At 35.0% G+C, this 19,858-nt stretch overlaps 1 protein-coding gene across 1 annotated transcript in view; it reads right to left on the bottom strand.

Moving 5' to 3' along the window:
* The window catches only part of CSMD1 (CUB and Sushi multiple domains 1), a 945,929-nt gene that overhangs the window by 65,332 nt on the left and 860,739 nt on the right, over positions 1-19,858 (bottom strand). The window contains exons 45-48 of the mRNA XM_030448332.1: positions 19,052-19,132; positions 18,783-18,896; positions 12,832-13,020; positions 9,087-9,233 (exon numbers count right to left, since the gene is read on the bottom strand). Of these exons, the coding sequence (XP_030304192.1) occupies positions 9,087-9,233; positions 12,832-13,020; positions 18,783-18,896; positions 19,052-19,132 (531 nt within the window). The remainder of the gene's footprint in view (positions 1-9,086; positions 9,234-12,831; positions 13,021-18,782; positions 18,897-19,051; positions 19,133-19,858) is intronic.

Raw genomic sequence — 19,858 nt, 5'->3', positions numbered from 1 at the left:
TCATTAAGTTCACTCCCAGTAAACAATCTACTTCAAATTTGATAAATTTATAAATATAAAATTGTTCTTTGAGTACAAAATACACAAAATTATTTATGAAAAGTTCCACTAAAAATGCACTTAGACATCAAAATAAAAAATTAAACACTTTGCCAAATATGTTAAAAGGTTACATGACAAAGTACTATAGACTGATTCATCAGATGCACTTTTTCAGATTAAAATTCAAGTAATTTTTTATGTACATGTTCCCCTAAAGGTATTACATGACAATTATATTAATTTTTTAGCAAAGGAATGTAACTTAGGTGAGTGCAGCTTCTTAAATGTTGAATGTACAGTACATCTGGAGTAAAATAGAATGAATGTGTTTAAATCTGTTTTGAAATGCAAGTAAGCCTTGCTAAACCTTAGCTGCTATTACTACACAGGGTGATAACAGAGAGGTTTTCCTGACCAGGAAGGTCCTCGAGAACTAGTGACATATAGATGAAATATTTAAACATGTGCTGAAGAAATAAAAAAGAAAATTGCAATTGTGTCAAAAAGCAAGTAATAAAGATAAGGCATTTTATTTAAAACAAGGCTGTGATACCTGTATGTAAGGGTACAGTATGATTATTCAGACCAGATAGAGCTCAAGAAAAAGTACAGGATAATTTGTTATACATGCAGAGCCTACCAAAAAACTGATCACTGAATGCAAACATTAGTGACTGGATAAAGTGATACAAAAAAATTACCTTGACCCCACATTGAAGTACAAGTCACTGCATATTTGCAGCAGTGTACCATGTCAAGCTTAGAGAGATTAGTGTCTTTTCAGAAGCAGTATGGAAAGCCTATGGCTTGCAGAAAAAAAACTTGGCTGAACATCCACAACTGTAATAAGCCTATGAATATACTTCATAGGGAAGACAAGGTTTAACTGGACTAATAACTAAATGTCAGTAACAGATACTGAGACTATAACTCTGCTACAATGCTAATTATCTACATTGTGTTGAAGTATTTCTTAGGCACACTGTGATGTTCATATAATTTTCTGTAGACAATTAACCTGTAGAAGTTGGGGCATTCTTCCACAAGTACATAATTACAGTTTGGTTTACACCTATAAATATTTTTCTTATTGTTTCTTGCACATATCTCTGTTTTTCTTCTTTCAGCTTTCAATATTTATCTCTCTATTTTTTATATTTTTTTGTATGCACGTTTCATCACCCTAAGATGCACTTATAGCATAAAATATCACCAAAAGATGGATGTTCCTGTCCACTGACAGCAGAGAGATCATAGAGGTGATTAGAATCCTAACTGAGATACTTCTTTACATGTCTAGCTTTAGTGCATCAGTCAGTATTTCTAAGAACTTTTACCCGACAAAAGCAGTAAAACTAGGTCCTACCCTAAAGATGCTGAAAAATACTGGTGCTTCTTAAGATTCTGTTAAAGAATTATATTAATTATAATGGTTATATTAATTAAGCAGCATTATTTCTATTTGACATTTGATTTTTATACATTCTTTCACTTGTGGGATTATTTGAAATAAAATAAAAAGGAAAGAACAGGATGAAAACAATAAGCTAGAATACTTCAGTAAAACAATTTCTTGTATCCCTTATAAGCACAGAGACATTCAGTTACACAACTAAATAAATTAATTAAATTCCTGAAAGAGCCTTTGAATTTAAAAGGGGATTTGACATCTAAAGAAGCATAAAAAACATGACTAATTTTCCTTTCAAGCAATTGAAGAAAAAATTTTGTTATTGTAACACAACCTGGTTAAGATCAAACAAGCAGTGATTAAGAGCACTGAAGTCCTCTTCTGTAACCTTTTAAGCACTATTCAATTTTAAATATGGTAGGAGATCTTAACAATAGCAGATGACCCCTAAACATAATATGCCAGTGTCACGGTTTAACACTGGCCCGGCGATTAAACCGAATAACAGACGCTCTCTATTAATCTCTCTCTCCTTTCTCTATCAAGGAGATGGGATGGAATACTCTGTTTGGTCAATTCTGGCATCTATCTTGTCTGTTCCTCCCCAAAGGAGGGCTCAGGTGGGACCTCTGTGTCCTCCTGGACGGTAAAATGTTTTCCTCAGAGCTGAGCAGTGTCCTTGGCTCTGCATACCAGTCTCTAGCAGTAACTATAAACATCAAGTGTTATCAATCCTAGAAGCACACACTGTCTGAGAAACTTGCTGTTAATTTCAGCAAGTGCAACTACTTACAAGAGACTTAGCTAAAAGCAAAAGTACAAGACAGAAAAATCACTTTATGTTGGCCCAAACCAGGACAGCCAGTCAGGCAAAACTCCCAACTGATACCCTGAGTACTGCAATTCTAAACAGAAAATATTTGCAATATTATGTGTAACCCTGCAGCCCAGTTATACAGTATAGCCTTTGCCACTCACAGACTTTGTACTGATTGCAAATCCTCAAGATCAAGTCTGTGTCAGGTTTATGTTGTCTCAACCTTTTTTGAGCCATCTAAAGCTTTTTTAAAATTTTATTTAACAGATTTTTTTTTTTATTCTGGTCAGCTGGGTATGCCTGATTTGTTTTACATTTAATTTATCTTTGTAATTTTCTACTATATTTTAATGACACAAGCTCTATATAGGTACTTGTTACAAGTAATCTGCGTACAATAAGATATTGAGGACTTCAGGATGTAGAAAGACACAGGCCTGGTATAACAGCAGAGGCACTGAGTTGGGGACACAGGATGAAGTGTAGAAGAGTACAGGCATGGTATGATAAGAGGGTTACAACCTTATGTGCCACTTAAAGCTAGACACAATTCACCCATGGGCAGTTAAAAAAAAACTAACTCAAAACTAAACAGAAATAGTTTTCAGTCCTAAGTAGAAGGGCAAAGAAATAGTAGCTACATGTAAAATTGACTACATCTCATGTGCAATGCTGCAGGCAAACGATGCCTCTTGTCCTCATTCATTTAAAAACCCTATCAAGGCTCACAGTATTTTTGGCTGCAAAGGGAGTGTAATATGAATAGAATAGGATGATACTCAATTATACACAGCATGAAAAGAAGGAAAGCATTTGAAGCTTGTGATATGAAATTCTGGAGACAGGTCTTTATTTTACAACTCTGAAAAATCTTGAAGTCTCTAACACTTGTTGAGACAGAAAGAATATTGGCAAGAATCCATACTACTTAGAAAAAATCTCTTCTTAATCTATGGTTTAGTAAATATTAATCTATTCCTTAGACTGAACTCCCTCCAGAGTAGAGGATGAAGCATACAAAACACCTTCAAGGATCAGGAACTGACACATTAACTGAAGAACCACACACAAGGCAATAGATAAAAACTGTCTGAAGATCTGTCTGAAGGGTAAGTAAATGCTTAAAGAACTGTCAGATGTGTGAATTTTCTGGCATAAAGCAGGTATCTCTGCAGAATGTACATAAAATATTGCAGCCTTGCACCAAGGCTGTACCAAGGACCACCGGGATAAACTGCTGGTTTTCTCCCAGCCTATGTTTGAGAGAGTACCAGCCCTGAAACTGCATGAAGCCTGGGTACAATGAAACAGTGCTTTCATCTAGGAACGATAGTGTTTTACCCCAAAATGTGATAACTCCTATGAAGCCATTCCAGCAACCCAAAATAGCTTTACATTTACACATTTAATTTACTTTTCCAAATGACATAGCATCCATATTCTTTTAAGGTCTCTTAAGCACCAGTGTTTTTTAGTAGGGCAATGTTTTCAGCTCACTTATAATTACAACATCCATTTGTCACTTGCAACTGAAGACCAACGTGATAATAACTGCCTGGCTAAAACACACATCAGTAGTCAACACAGCAGACAGGTGGATGGCAGAACAGATAACCACTGATTTTGTACTTGCAGGACCATATTCTGCCTTTCACAAAGAATATTCTCTTCAGAGATGAAACATTTAAACCTTTATGCTTAGATTTTTCAAAGTCGTTTGAGGCACTGTCTCTAAGGGAAACTCAAATACGTACCTCCCAATTTCTAATGAAAATTCTTTGAAACTGGATATCCAAACCACCCAGATTTCTTAAAAACTCTGTCTTACATTGAATAATGTGACATTCGCTCTATGAATTTATTTTAGCAAAGGACTGAATTTCCTCACAGTATCTTTGATCAGTAGTACAAAAACTTGCAGGAAAAAGATACTTACAACTATTATAGAAACCCTGTCTTATGTTTGACATTGTAAATAAACAGAAAACCTCCCTTCAATTCCCCTGTTGCCTTTGTTTAGTTTATATGCTAGATTTTTTAATTGACATATAAAGTCACAACTTAATCCACTGCTTCCTTCTAACTTTCCCTTTTGGATACTTATTTGTCCTCATCACAATCTTACCAGGGTATCTTATGTCATTTGTGCTGCTGTTGTTGAAATACACAGTGAAGCAGAGGTTTACTATCATTCTCACTTTAGACATTCTCATTTTATATACAAGAAATCAGACACTGGCTTACATGATTAGATAAGTCCACACAAGAAAACTAAACATAACCTCTTTTGGTTATTAAAACAGTTCCTTAAATAATGGATCATCTATTCTGTATTTTATTTTTCACTTAAAAATGCACAAAATAAAAAGAAGAGCAACACTCAACAAAGCAATAAAAAGGGTAGGTCTGCCATTCCTTTTCTTTTGCAATTTATCTTTAAATATAACAAGTACACAGTATAAAAACAGCAAGGCAAATTTGTAAAGGCCTGTTCCCTCCTTAGTGATATAATTGTGTGTGACAGTCTGACCTCACTGATTTGCAATTGTCTCAAAAGAGCAATTTTAAAGTGAGTAGCCCTGGTGTAGCCCTGGCCTGGCCAGAACTGAGCAGGGGGTGACATCTCAGGAAGAGATACGAACTACTGGGTGGAGACTACTCCCCTTTTCTGAGGGCCAGCCTGCAATTCTAGGATGTCCCTCCAGCCACGATTACCCTGGCCAGGGTGGAGGAAGCCACCTTGATTGTACTGATGCTGATGTACCTGGCTGAGGAGGCTGGAATGGAGCAGGGCGTGGTGCCTGGAAGGAGATAACTGATGAGTGGGTGGGGGACTGCACCCTTCTGGGGAAGCTCCCCTGTAGGCAGCCTGTCTGCAATGGCTCTGATGCCAATGACCCTGGCTTCTGTGGCAGCTGATTGACAGCTGCCCTTTCAGAACAAAAGGAACTCAGGGGTATATATGGCTGTCCATGTTGTGGCTGTTTGGTCATCACTTGACCCACCGCCATCTTGCATTGGACCCTGTCCAGGATCAGCGACATCTTGAGGAAACTCGATGGACAGCTGGACCCCTGGTGATGACTCTATCTCTCATTCTTTCTTCCCATTTCCTTACCCTTTTTTTCAACTTTTCTCTCTCATTCTTTCTTCCCACTCCTTACCCTTTTTCTCCACTTTTCTCTCTCTCTTATATCTTCTGTTCCTCTCTACCTCTTTTGCATGGCTCTATAATTTTGCCTGTGTCAATTGTCAAATAAGGTCTGCTTGTACCCAACCCTTCTACTATTGGACTTTGGTTTGGATGGATCCAAAATAAAAATAAATTTTAATGTTACCTTGAACTGTAACATTGTGAATGTCTGCCTCTTCAAAAATCAAATATCTGCCTAAATAATTTGCTATTTATAGTACAGGTTTTCTTACTGATGATTCAGTATTTAGACCATTATACTGTTTATATTGCTCTTGATTCAGAGTACTGTATAAACCTCCATGGTGTGAGTTTTCTGCTGTATTTATTAAAGCAAATTGCCACCTAAATATTTAGGAGCGACATATGAAACAATTAGAAAGAGACAGATTAAATTCTTCATTCAATTCTATTGTCACTTCTAACCAGCCACTGCAAAGCACAAAGACAAAACCTAACTAAACAACAGCCTTTTCTTTTAACTAGAAATAGAGAGGAACTAAGAACAGTTTCACAAGTAAAAAACTTAAAATTAAGATGAAGTGAATGGTGAAGAATTAAGCATCTTGCAATTATCAGATGAAATTACAAGATCAGAATAAAGATAAAATAGAGATCTAAAATGGGTTCTACTGGCAGCTAATTACAAATTAGCCAAGTAACCACTTGCCTTATTCGATCCTGAGTGACTATTCACAAGTTAAAAGCTTGTAAATACTATAGAGGCAATGTGAATTTGCAAAGCAATGGACTAAGTTCCCCTGTGCTTTGCAAAGCAACGTGCCTACAGAAGTTGTACTGTAGCCCACTTCAACTTCTTCCACCACTACCCCAGCTCTTCTTTCTTATTCTTTTACACTATCTTGCTAGGGTAGGAATAGGGTAGGAATATGCATACAAGGTTATAAATTACTGAGGGAAAAAAACCTAAAAAGCCAAGAAGCAGTCTCTGCAGGCATCTTTCAAAGCAAGTTCAAGGACTGAGTTTCCTAGCCTGCACTCAGCAAATTCTGCTTTCTGCAAATGCAGGTCTCCCCCATTTGTAACACACTGCATAGTTTTGGTGGAGCCCGGCTGCACTGAGAAGTCGACTTCAAGAACTACAAAAAAACAATCGAACATTAAAAAAAATAATTTAAAAACTTCAGCATGCAATGACTTTCCTTTATATTTTTTATATCCATGTTAGTGATTCTACCATAATGAATAACTTTCAAATGAAAAAAAGGCTACTCACTTCCCTAGAGCTGCAAGAAATTTTAACTGATGTTTCCCCCTCCTAGTTTCACAATACTAAACAGATACTCACTAGATTAAGGAAAGAGATAATTTAATATCTAGGTGCGAGTGCAGACAGGAGATTTATTATTTAGATTAAAATTCTGCCTCTTAAGTATCCAAAGTCCCTAAAAGAATACCCCTCTGCTGTAATGCTATAGCTCTTTTATATTAAGATTTAGCAAAAAGTCTTAAACCAAATAATAGAAAACACGTAAGTAATATTAGACAAATAGCTCATACATACAAGTTAGCTCATATGCTAAAGGCAACAATAAGTTAAACCATGACACACTGAAAGCTTACAGAACTTTTTAACAGTGAAGAAAACTTGTATCTACAAATGAAATCTGGTAGTGACAAAACTACAATTTGCAAAATTTTGTGTACAGGCATAGCTGGAGAAGAAGGGGAGGGCTGTGGGAGGGTAGTAATTCATTTCAATAGGGTATTCATTATGTGGAAGCCTGCTGGCACAGTCACAGCTGCCATGGCATCAATAGCCTTCCTGGGATCTTGTACTTTTCCGACTTTCATGATGTTGCTTTCCCTCATTAAGATGCAAATCCAATTGTTTATGCTGCCACTCACTGTTACTCTTCTTTCATGCTGATTATTTCCATTGAATCTCATATAAAATATACAGAAGTTTAGAGAAAAATGTAGGCACTGACTGTCAGTGAAATGGAAAAAAGCAAAACAATTGTTTTTTCCTAAAACACAGCAGTAAGGATTGCATACCTCCCTCCAGTTCCCCAGTTTTACTGTCAGTTGCAGCCAGTGCCATAATAATTAGAGAACTGAGCCTAGCAATTAGACAAACCACTTTTTCTACTGCAAAATATATTGTGTACACACAAAGGTGTAACATATTTCTCTATTCCTCAAATATCAGTCTCACAATAATTTGATACGTATAAAATAAAGACCTGTACATTGTCTGTTCTTGTAAACTGGAAATTACTGAGTCACTTTAGAACTAACTGAAGGGCCCACTCCCCTCACTGCCACACATCTGAGTTACCATGACAGACGCTCTCTGTTCTTTCTTCTACGCTCTCAATCCATCTATTAAGTCTCACAATAATTTTTTCCCTATAAAAACCTGAATGAATCTCCAGTATGCTTGAAAACAGCTGCCCTACCTCCCACCACTTTCAGTACTGTACTAGTACTCCAAAGGCTGCCTGTAAGGTGGAGATATTGTTTTTACTGTTTTTTGGGTTTTCTTTTTTCTTTTTTCCCTGGCTTCCTACAGTTCTGCCCATACTTCTCAAGTCTCCAAAGCAATGATCACTACTATAATCTGACCTTAGCCCTGAACATCTGTTACAAGAGAAATTTTCCAGAGCTTAGACAGCCATTCTATGAACACTATGATTAAGGAGTGAGCTCTGCAAAAATCAAAATTCCTAAGTGGAATTTTGCATGAATAAATAGGAGATACTTGGTGCTTGATAAAATGATTTTCTAAAACCTTCTTAGTATTCCTTTCTCTCCTTAATTTATATTGACAATTATTATCCAACAAAATTAACACAAAGAACCTTTAGATTTCTTATCAAGTCCAAACACAGAGAAAACAACTGTTAACAACAGACAGTAATTATCACCTTTCTCTCTCTCTCTCTTATTATTTACATCATGTAAATGATCCCTAAGTCAAACCTTTTGGGAACAATGTGCCTGCTGATGTGTGTGTGTGAAAAATTTAAGTAGGTTGTAAACTAAGTGTCAGTATGTCTAAACATAGAGTATAATGGTAACTGTCTCTTTTTTTTAAATATGTAAATTTAAGAATTCATGTCACCACAACACCAGATTCCCATGCAGCCTGTTGAGTAAGTGAGGGATTTCTAACCTGCCCCATGTTTTCTATTTATTTGTACATTACGGAAAACTTATTAATAGGAGTTGTGAACTGCAGCTCAAGGAAATTGTAAACCAAATAACTGTGTACTGGATGGCAGATGGAATATTGCCTAACATTTCAGGATCAAAAATTCTCACTCTAAGAGCATTTCTGTCTAAATCTAGGGACTATTTTTCCCATCACATTTCAAAAGCCTTGCTCCAGGTCTCGTAAGACAAAGCAGCAGGCTGCAGAGAGTATTGATTGGAGAACTATTAATATGGAGATCTTTGGCAAACTGAGAAGGAACGGAGAGTGCAATTCTTGTGCTTACCTTCAACTTCCAATAGAATGATTACACATCCTGAAAATGTACATTATAATAAATTATCCTCAGAGAAACAGCCATTATGTTGTATCATAATTTATATTCATATGCTAAATAGTATATGCAACCACAAAGCATAATTTAATTGAAAACATTAAAAGTTACCTGAGTAACGAATCTTGAACCCTTTCTTGCTGGTTGCATGATCAGTTGACCAGCGGAGATACAGCTGATTGGTTTTGCTTGTAAAGTTCAGTTGTCCAGTATGATTTCCACTTAAAGCAATCAGTAAAGGGCTTTGCCCAGAGGAACCTACAGAGATGAATAAAGAAAATGTTGAAGTTTTAAAGTACTACCAGATTAAACAACGTTTTCTATATTTTGGCTCAGCTGTGTATGTGAATATATAAGGAAAAAATAGGAAATAATCTGACACATTGTTGCAAGTGAAATAATTAACAGATCTCTATTAAAACTATCCATCTGCTTTCAGGGTTTTGCTAGAGGAAAGAAATAAAAAACAAACTGAAACATTAATCAGTGACTGTTTTTGGAAAAAGAAAAACAAACACAAAAAAACCCAACCAAAAACCTCAACAAAAAACAACTAAAAAACCCCCTCAAACAACTGAAAAAATACTGTGTTTAAAAAAATCAATTTCTATTTTGGAAAATTAATTTGAAGGAAGACATGTCTCCTGCTTGTCCTTTTGTAACTATTATTCATTTAAGATGTTTTCTAACTAGAGAGTGGTAGCAATTCTATACATTATTATACATTGTACAGCTTTCATAATTTTAAACACCACTATATTACATAGTGAACATATTAAAACACTCTGTCATATGTAAGATTATCAGTTTCACTGTGTATGAATTTACAATACATATTTCATTAAGACTCAGTTCTGTTATAAGACATTGTGTTTATTATAGTATTATTTTAGTATAAACACACATATATACTTCTGACAAATGCTGAAAATGTGTCCTGGAACTATACTAATATTTTTCACACAATAAAACTCTAGAATCACAAAAAAAATATTCAAGGGCTAACTATATAATAAACATGTCTTACTCAAGAGCAAAAAAAAAAAAAAAAAAATCTGTATACCAAACCAATCTCCATTTGAAAGCTTTCTAAAACATTGAATGTTTTAGAATGTTTTTGACATCCTCCTCCATGTGAAGGTAATGTTTTCTCCAGATGAAATCCTCCCTTTCAATATGTTCACTAGACCTTTTGTGACACATTTGTCAAGTTTAGGAAACACATGCTCAACCAGCATTACCATGGCTGAAGCAGCTATTTCAAGTAAAGAGGGTACTTCATTCATTTTTGCTTTTGAGTTTCAGCAGCTGCAGCCTGATCAGCTCTTACGTTGCATAAAAACACAAAAATAAAACTGAATCAAATTACACCTAAAATCAAATACAATTGTTGTCAGCCTTGACGTGATTAAAGATGATTGAAAAAGGATATATTGAAGAAGTTTGGCCTGGATGATTGGGCAGTGTGATGGATTAGGAGCTGGTTGAAGGACAGAAGCCCCAGAGAGATGTTCTATAATTATTTTTTCATAGTTTGCTTATTTAGGGAAATAAATACTCAACTTCTGGTGTACTAAACTGCCGTATGACTGCTTCCTGAATATTAAGTAAAAGTTCATATTTCCCTGCATCTTCAATGACAGGGTTTTTTTGGGGGGTTTATTTCAGGGGAAAAATATTCAAATAATATTTGCTGTATTAAATGAGTGGTATTCAATGTAAATAACCTGAGTACAAAGTTTTCAAATTCCAAAGAAATTAATAATAATATCCATGGTACATTTATTGCTTCTCTAGTCTGGAATACAGATGAGATTTCCTAAGGTTATGAGTTATTAAGTGAGAATTGACTGGATGCTTACACTGACAATCATTCAGCTGCTGAAGCACCACAATCTACAGTGTAGTCCAGGTAGATGTAGTTTGGTTTGCATTTCAAAGCTGCCTTAGTAATAAACAGACCTCTGCCTTAGGAAATACTATTTCTCTAAAAGCTGTCTTGCCAATCAATATTCTTAAAATAGTTTCTATGCAAAGTTCAGTGATGTATCTTTACCTGGTGTAGACAGATCCATGCAGTTCCAACATGACACGTTATTTATTGCAAAATGCAGCAACACAGTGAAATACCTACGCTAGCTCTGAACAAGCAAGCCTGAGTTATATCCACCTCTGGAAACAGCATTGCCACATCAGCATTGCCTTCTGCCTCAACAAACTGATCATGCTGAGCTGTAGAACTAATTAGCCTAGCAAAGCACATTGCTAATGTGGCCACATGGACACATGGGAGTACCTCTGCAAGGCACTGCAATGTGCCATATTTAAATATCAACTTGTTGAGAGCTAGCTCAGGAAGCTCTACATGGTACTGTATTAAGAGGTTATAAATATGCCATCATCTTTTTCATTTAAGTTTGCTGGTAGGTGGTAGAAAAAATTACTTCAGCACAACTGCACTAGAGATGAATTTGTAAGAGTGTGATTTCATGTCATGAAATGAAAATGCTTAAAAACATGGGGACTATGATAATTCTTCTCTCAGATTTATTATTGATAATCTGGTTTCATTACATTTAAAAGCACATGAAAGAAAACAAAAGTCTTCATCAGGAACATTATGCAGTTTCAACAGAATTTTTCAGAGAGAAAAGAAAAAATAGTGATGAGACCACTAGAAAAGTTCCAGGCACACTACATATTTTCTGGATGTTTAATACCAAATACAGTGGAGGAAAAACAATCTTGATAGATTTTTTACTACTTTCACCACTAACCTGGCACAAACCAAAACACACATTATAAAGAAAAAAATATGCTAAAGAACTGGCATTTTTAAAATAACAAAAAAAAAGGTGTTATTTCAAGGATGTTTTTAGCAAAAAGTAAATGAAAATAGTTTTAGACATTAAAACCTATTACTTTAGAAAAATACTTAGAGCATGATACCTCAAAAAATAAGACTTAAATATTTTTTGTTATAAAACTCCCATAGTGAGTATTAATCAGTTCAATCATAGTTATATATGCTTGGTTGATGAGGGAACATATGATAATGGTCTCCAAATGAATAAAAATGTATTAAAGAACAATCAGGGACTAGTTATTCTCATCAATCAATGAGAGCAGAATAAGTGATAATAAGCTCAGAATTCACTAGGAAATGAGAATAGCCTGTTAATTAAATAGGGCCCTCTGAGGTGCTGCTGTAACACTCTAGAAATTGAGTTTTTGCCATTTCTCTATTCTTTGTCCTAAAACAGATGGTAAAATACTTGAAGAGGGGTATATTTAAACTGGTTGTACTATACTATGGTAAAAGCAGACTGGGTATTTGGACTAACATTTCAGTATTTAGACTATTTGTTTTGGGTTTGTTTCTTTTTTGGGGGGGAGGGGGCAGGTGCTTGGGTTTTTTTTGTTTTGGTGTGGTTTTTTGGGTGGTTTTCTTGTTGTTGTTTGTTTGGGGTTTTTTTATTGGACAAATGGAGTTATAACCCCACAATATTTCCCAACTACAAATGATCTACTACAAGCCAGTATGTTAACTTCTCCTTTCAGACACTTCCATACGCATAGGAGACAGAAAATTATGACTTTCATAGAGATGGTGCAGATGCTACTGCTCCTCCTCTAACTGCCTAAGATGATTTAAAAGCTTCTTTTTCTTGAATACATCTATAAAAACTTTCATGGTGTAAAAGATTTAGATTTAAGGCAAAAATATAAAAAGATAGGAACACTGGGCTATTCTTTAACTGTCAGGTGTATCACTGAATTATGCAACCAACAAATGGAAATCAAGCCCCACTGGATTTGGTCTTTTGTGGTGAGATAGACTTTAAATCTCTCTTACCATCAAATACTTCCAGCTCATCAAATTGCTTTTCACTTTGAAACATTTCCACAAAGATGGAGATGTTATATCCTGGCTCAACCTTTATAGTCCAAGAACAGGTCTGAGAGTTGGGATAGGTGCCTGGATAACCTGGACTGAGGATCACTCCTGATGATTCTGTACGGATTTCATTTGCTGGACATTGTGCTAAAAAGGACACAAGAAGAACAACCAAGAAAAGCAATGAAATAAAATGTTTCTTTTCCATAAATAGAATAGTATTAGTTTTCAGAGATATGTATGCTTCAGGTTCAGTTTCCAAATGAAAACCTGTTAAGGCACTTTCTGGATGGAAGGGACAACAAAGTTTACTTTAACACAAACAGAAAAAGGACCACCTTTATAAACCCTGTATTTGTGAAACTACTTATATGATACTAATTAGAGCAAAATACTAATCCAGAAATACTGCACAGCCCAAAAGGTTTACAGTCAAGGTGTGATCATTCACACAGGTATGTTAAAATCCTGGTAATGTTTTTAGTTTGGAAACCTGATAGCTCTTGTCTATTTGAAATCTTAAGGAAAGAGAAAAACTCACCTTTAAAAATGAAGCATCCTAAATGAATGTAACAATGTATTGCAAATTTTAGGCACACCATATCATCTGAAAACATGCATGTTTTTTGCAGACAACGGGTTTATTTTGGACGCAGAATGCTCCAAGTTATGCAAGTAAGACCTCCTCAGCAACCATTCCCCCTGTTATTTAAATTCCAAAGTCATAATGTTTTATAAACAGCTTCACCTACTATTCATAGGTATTTATGATCGCCACACATGCCAAGGAGTATAAGATATTAAAATGCAGTAAACTTAATATCCTAAACCCTTTTTTATTTTGATTTTTGATTAAGAAATTCTTTTGTTCAGCATGCTTTTCTTTAACATGCTGCCTCTCACGTCTCTTTGCTGTTGATGTCTGATATATTTCGTCCACAGTTTCATAATATATGTACATTTTAACAATGTTTTTGTGTAAGATTCACAAATGTATCTTAACAGAAATGCGTTCCTGGAAACTGGCTGGCACAGTACCCAAGTACTTGCATAAATTAAAGGCTATAGGAAAGGTGAAAAACAGAAACAGAGGAAAATTGATCAAGGAAAAAAAATATATTACAAGGGAAAACCACACATAACTATCAGAAACAAACATTAAAAGCCGGACCATTTCCCTTAGTTGGCCTTTAGCAAACTTGGAAGTGAAATTCAGGTTGTATTCAAGAAGTATTGAGCTGTAAATTTTTGGGAAACAGTGTCAGGACTTTAATCATCCTCTCAGAGATTTTAAATACACTGGTAGAGAAGGAAATTATATTTACTAAAAATGTCCAGTCTTTACCTGCTGTTCCATACATTGGGGACAAATCTGAACCCTCCATCAGAAGCAACAATGCACACAAAATAGGCATTTTATCAGTTAATTCACATATAAATTAATCATCACTTTCCTACATAATGCATAGACCTTTACCTAGCTGGATTAATCCTATCCTTTCTCTAACCCAAGTACAGTTTTCCAGAGTTGTATGTGGAAGGTAAGAGAAACTGTATGTGCCTGAGTTGAGCAATACAACATTCCCACCATCCCAGTTTCTTTAGAATACTTTTATAATGATATATTAAGTGAGAGAGATATGAGTTTCAGAGTTAATTTACAAAATCATTTTCTAAGAACTACCAATTTCTTCATGGCACAAAAGTTTAGAAAAAAAGAAACAAAAATCAGAACAGTTCCTCTCCTACCATTCTAAGATATCTCCAGATCTGACTTACAGGTCTTCAAAACAAAACTCAGGATAATTTTCAGGACAATTTTCTGCAATTGTGATTTTTTTGTAAACTATATCATATGTTATAAGCCACTAATCCAAAAGCTGCTCTGATTATCTAGGGATATATGAAGGGGGGAAAGTGTGACAAAGTAAAAACTACTTATTAGTCAATTTTGTCATAACCTTTTCTTCTCAGTCTGCTCTAAGGAACTGGAGAATGGCTAGCATTATTATGCGATCAAATGCAGGAAGAAATATCAGATTTTTGAAAGCCTTTCCTCCCCCTCATTTTGCTTAGCTAAAAAAAATTTCTTCAGTCAGAGAGAAAAATGTCAGCCTGTAAAAGGAATGGATGTACTATGCAAGTGAAGATAAACCACTGAGCAGGTAAAACAAGATGTAAGCTGGGGAAAAAGCAAACAATTTTTCCTTCATGTGTGTTCCTTTCTGCTATCATTTGACAGTACTGGCTGTATCTACCTCTCTCTGAGGCAATGCCATTTTTCATAAGCCTTGGAGGTGGTGATATATAAAGTAGTAAGAATCCTTTCGAAATCTTAATTCAGGGATTGCCTCTTGACACCAAAATACCTGTAGTCAAATTACACCAAGAAATTTCACTTGAGTTTCTGTGTCATATAGTGTTGCATGAATTCAATTACAATGGCTTCTCTTTCTCATTATCTTAAAATGAAACAAGTTGCTACATTGACTTCCTATATTCAGAGAACAACTTGAGAAATTCAGACAGGTGCTCTGCTTCATGAATCTGCAATAAGTTCAAAGGCAAATTATCAAAGGACAGCTCTGGGCAGAAAGACTATCAGATATATAATGATACCTTTTTTTCCTTAGTTAAATACATGAGGCATATTTCTGAACAGAAGTTTGTCTAGTTAAGTGGTATTTCCTGTCAGATATGCAGTGAAAGCACTCATCAGCTACAGAGTAGCTGACATGACACAGTCCCACAATCCACTTTACCCAACAGTATCATGTCTTAAGACTGTTCTTAAGAAAAGAAGATGGCTTTTACTGATCAAGGATGAGCTTCATCATAAGATCGGTTGTAACATTGGAGCAATTTCTTCATTAAGAGCTGGTCTCAAAAGTAGTAAGTTAAATTATCCTGGAGAAATCAGTAATGCTGTCAAACTTTTCACAGCAAGTGAGACACAGTGATTCCCTGACACAATGAGAAAGACACATTCTGCCTCATGAGACCCCACCTGGATTACTGTGCCCAGCTTTTTAGCAGAGCCTGTAGTAGTAAAACAAGGAGCAATAGCTTTCAACTAAAAGAGGGAAGATTTACAATAGATATAAGGAAGAATATTTTTAAATGAGGGCAGTGAAACACTGGCACAGGTTGCCAAGAGAAGGTGGACTAGATGAACTCAATGTCCCTTCCGACACCTACCATTCTCTGATTCTGAAAAAGAGAAAAGCAGCAAAAAAGCAAGGAAATAGCTTGTTTCCTTGGTTTGAAAAAATAACAACAAAAAATATTTTTTCAAAAGCATGTAGAAGTTATCAATAACAGAAAAAGAGTGCTGCTAGCTTTTTCATTCCTCATACTTGATTCTTAAGAAGGAACCTGAAACTAATTATTTACTGCAGGGAAAAATGTGCCTTCTCTTGTGACTAGGAAAAGTATGATGTTGCTTTGCAATTAAGAATATTTCTTTGGTGCATGAATATTAAAATCCAACAGCTAAAAGGTCAGAGAACTTTTTAAAGAAATTATCACATGCACACAATATAGGAAACCATGCAGGATTGCTGTATGGCTTCTATTCTCCATATACTCTAGTGTTCACTAAGTGAACACAGGACCCTTTTCAATAGGAAAAAAATACCCTTTATATGAAAAAAAAACAACCAAACAAAAAAAGCAACAAATGAAACAACAAACAAACCCCTAAATCCTCTGTAATAAAAATCAGCACAAATAGTAATGCAAAGGGTGAAAAAAGGTATAGGATATTCTTTTGTGGAATTGAGAAAAACATAGTGTTTTGTGAGGCCTCCCTGAGCATATTCTTAGGGCATAAAATTCAAGTAAAAATTAAGCTTTTATGTCTTTCTAAGCTGTAAATAGCTCAGTAGCTCTCCTGTGCTAGAGCAGAGGTGCCCAAATCTCCTCACACAGTAAGCTATAGGTCTAACTCTTCCTATTGCCAAGATTGACTTCCTATGGTTAAGAGTCATTGGACAAGAGATCTCTTCCCATCTCATCTGTTTACAGCAGACAAAGCACAAGAACATATGAGATGAACAGTTCTGGAGTGGTTCAGGGACACAGGAAGGCAGACAGTGCTCCTCTGCACTTTGCAGGGGCTGGCTGCACTGCTGGGTTATATGAAAAATTGGTGACATTCACCTTGGTAGCCCTTGCTGGCTATCTTTCCTCACCATAATCCATCACTCCCCAGCTTCCCCCAGAATAGCTTAGCTGCAGAGTACATGATTTAATCTTCAGGGTGGAAGCTGCACTTGAACATTTTACAAGAGTCATACAGTTAGAGATATAAAATTGTGATTCTGCCACGCCTCGCTCTATAAAACAAAATGCACGTTTTCCAATATCACTAATAACTAATATTTATCAATTGAATAAAAATAAATTCCACAGAGCTGCTTTCTTGGTGTTGTACATACAAGTGAAAATAAAAAAATCTGCAGTTTGAACCTTCTATTTTGTAATTTTAGCTCTCAACCTTAGCATGGTATTTCAAGACAGAATACTCCTAAGTCCAAAATAACACAAATTGCTTCAGTTGAGGTATACAAATTGCACTGTATATACTGTTTCTTTTATTTGTCAATCAAGTTACACATTTACATTATATTTTTCCATATTATATTTTATACCTTCTAGACTTACTTCTGCCACTTAAGTTCAAGGGTGATTTCCTACACATTCGGTTTAGAAACTGATGTCAGGTTTATCAATCAAACTCTGAGCTGCAAAACACAGAACTGAACACTTGAGAGCCCCAGTAAATAATTACCTGTTATTTATTTGAATACTATATGAATTCTAAAAGCACCTACAGTAAAATGTTTTGGAAGGATAATAGAAATAAATATTAAAAGAAACTGCTTTAGGCATATTGGAGGGTATAAGCAAGCTATTTCACATGCATTTTTTATCACAGTACTGCACATGTAAATTCTGAGTACAGTTACTTGTTAGTTTGCATAAATTCATACAGCCAGTTAATGCTTACAGAAAAAAAACAGGAAATAAAAAAAGATCTTTATGTTGCACAGTCACATGTAATTGGGTGCAGTGGCACAAGAGAAGTAATAGTACAGGACAACATAACACTCTCCTCAGTCCCGAGAAAGAGATTACCTAAACTGTCCTCTGGAGAATTCTAATTCAGGTATTTTGTGGAATGCCCAACTAAGCTTCTTGACTTAACTCTAATGCTACTTCAGATGTTTCCATCTTTGATTCATCTTTTTGTTCATAAACAATAAAATGCAAACCACAAATAGTCAATACTAGTACACATGAATTCATGCACAACTGCATGTTCCATAGGCTCCGTTTAGTAGACAATACCTGCAAGTTGTCATGATATCAAGCATTATGAGAAAATCTGTCCAGAAGAATGAAAAGCCTTCTGGCATTTTTAAAAAAATGTGAAGCTTATCCAAAAAATGACAATGTAAACAATTATAAACTATAGGTAAAATACAGAAACGTAAGAAGTCTCCTAAAAAGCTGAGGAAGGGCTTTTTACAGGGGTATGTAGTGGTACTTCACCATACTTGTGAAAGCAGAGAAAATAATTTTTTATTTTATTTCATATTTTAAAAATTCTTCAGGGCTGAAAATAAACCTTTGTTTTCTTATGAAACAATGTGAAATAATGTAAATTAATTTTGGAAAGTATTGTTTTACAAATGGTGTTGATAAATAGTTAGATGTTTGTCTTTGGATTCCAAAGAATGTCTGCAAAAATTTTTTGGGACTGGTTACATATGGAAGAAATAAATTGAAACTTTTCTTTTAAAGAATTAATGAAAAGACAGGGCCCCAGAATTTGATGTTTATGGTATAGGGAGATAAATATAAAGCATTCTAACAATATGCAGACCGTGCAAACATATATTTACCTTCACAAGATGGAGAGGATCCTTCAAACTGCAACTGTGCATTCAGTTTGCAGGTTAATATATCTTGTCCAACAAGAGTGAAACCAGGATGGCAACTGTACTTCACAAAATCTCCTGAAGAAGTTATTGATAAAAGAGTTAAGCCCAAAATAAAACATCAAACATAAATATATATATATATAAATCTCAGGTGGAAGATGAAATATATTAAGAGTTTAATTTAATTACAATTTGAGTGAAAACATAAGAAAGAATATACTATTTTTCACCTATTTCAAAGTCATCATCTTCCGTAAACATATCTGCATGAGGAACAGTGGGTGGAGGCTGGCACTTCTTCAGCTGATAAGCTGAAAAATTTATGTGAAAAAAAGATTAAATACATATTAATAATTATCTTAAAGAAAATTAACTTCCCCAACTATTAACTTCAAACAAAGCTGCACCGAACCTCATAGTCCCTCAGTTACATTTTCCAAGTTAAATGTCATGACATGACATATTATCATTAAAAATACCTCCCCCAAATTATCATTATAGTTACTGTAATACACTGCCCAGTTAGTTAGAAATTAGGATTGTGTGCATTTGTGATGTTTAAGAGGAGATTTTTGCAGCTACAACACTCCTGTTGTATGTCACTGCCTTTGCATTCTGTGATAGGGCTAATGGCTATAAAGATCAGATTTGTTAGATTTGCTGGAAAATTCATCATTACCTGTCACATACCTTGCACAATATATTAATTTTTTATTTAAGCATTCTTGGAGTTAATTGTTCTCAAGATAGATGTATATATATTTACTTTAAGAAAGAACAGTAATAAATAATTTTAATAATAAAAATGTAATAATAATTATTTATTATAAATAAAAAAAGCACCCAAAACACAATGCCTTTGAAGCAAAATCTCTTCTCTGCTCTTCAAATTTGATTTAACAAATTTTGAGAAATCTCATTAGGAAGATGATCAGTACAATGACTGTCATGATTCTAAAATGGAACAGAATGACTGCTGAAGTAATTTCTGGATTGAAAATATAAAACAGAGACTGCAGATTGTGATCAGAATGCAC

Source organism: Calypte anna, chromosome 3 (genome assembly GCF_003957555.1).
Source record: "Calypte anna isolate BGI_N300 chromosome 3, bCalAnn1_v1.p, whole genome shotgun sequence".
NCBI lineage: Eukaryota > Metazoa > Chordata > Aves > Apodiformes > Trochilidae > Calypte > Calypte anna.
The sequence above is the reverse complement of the archived record's forward strand: the minus strand, read 5'-3'. Positions and strand labels throughout refer to the sequence as shown.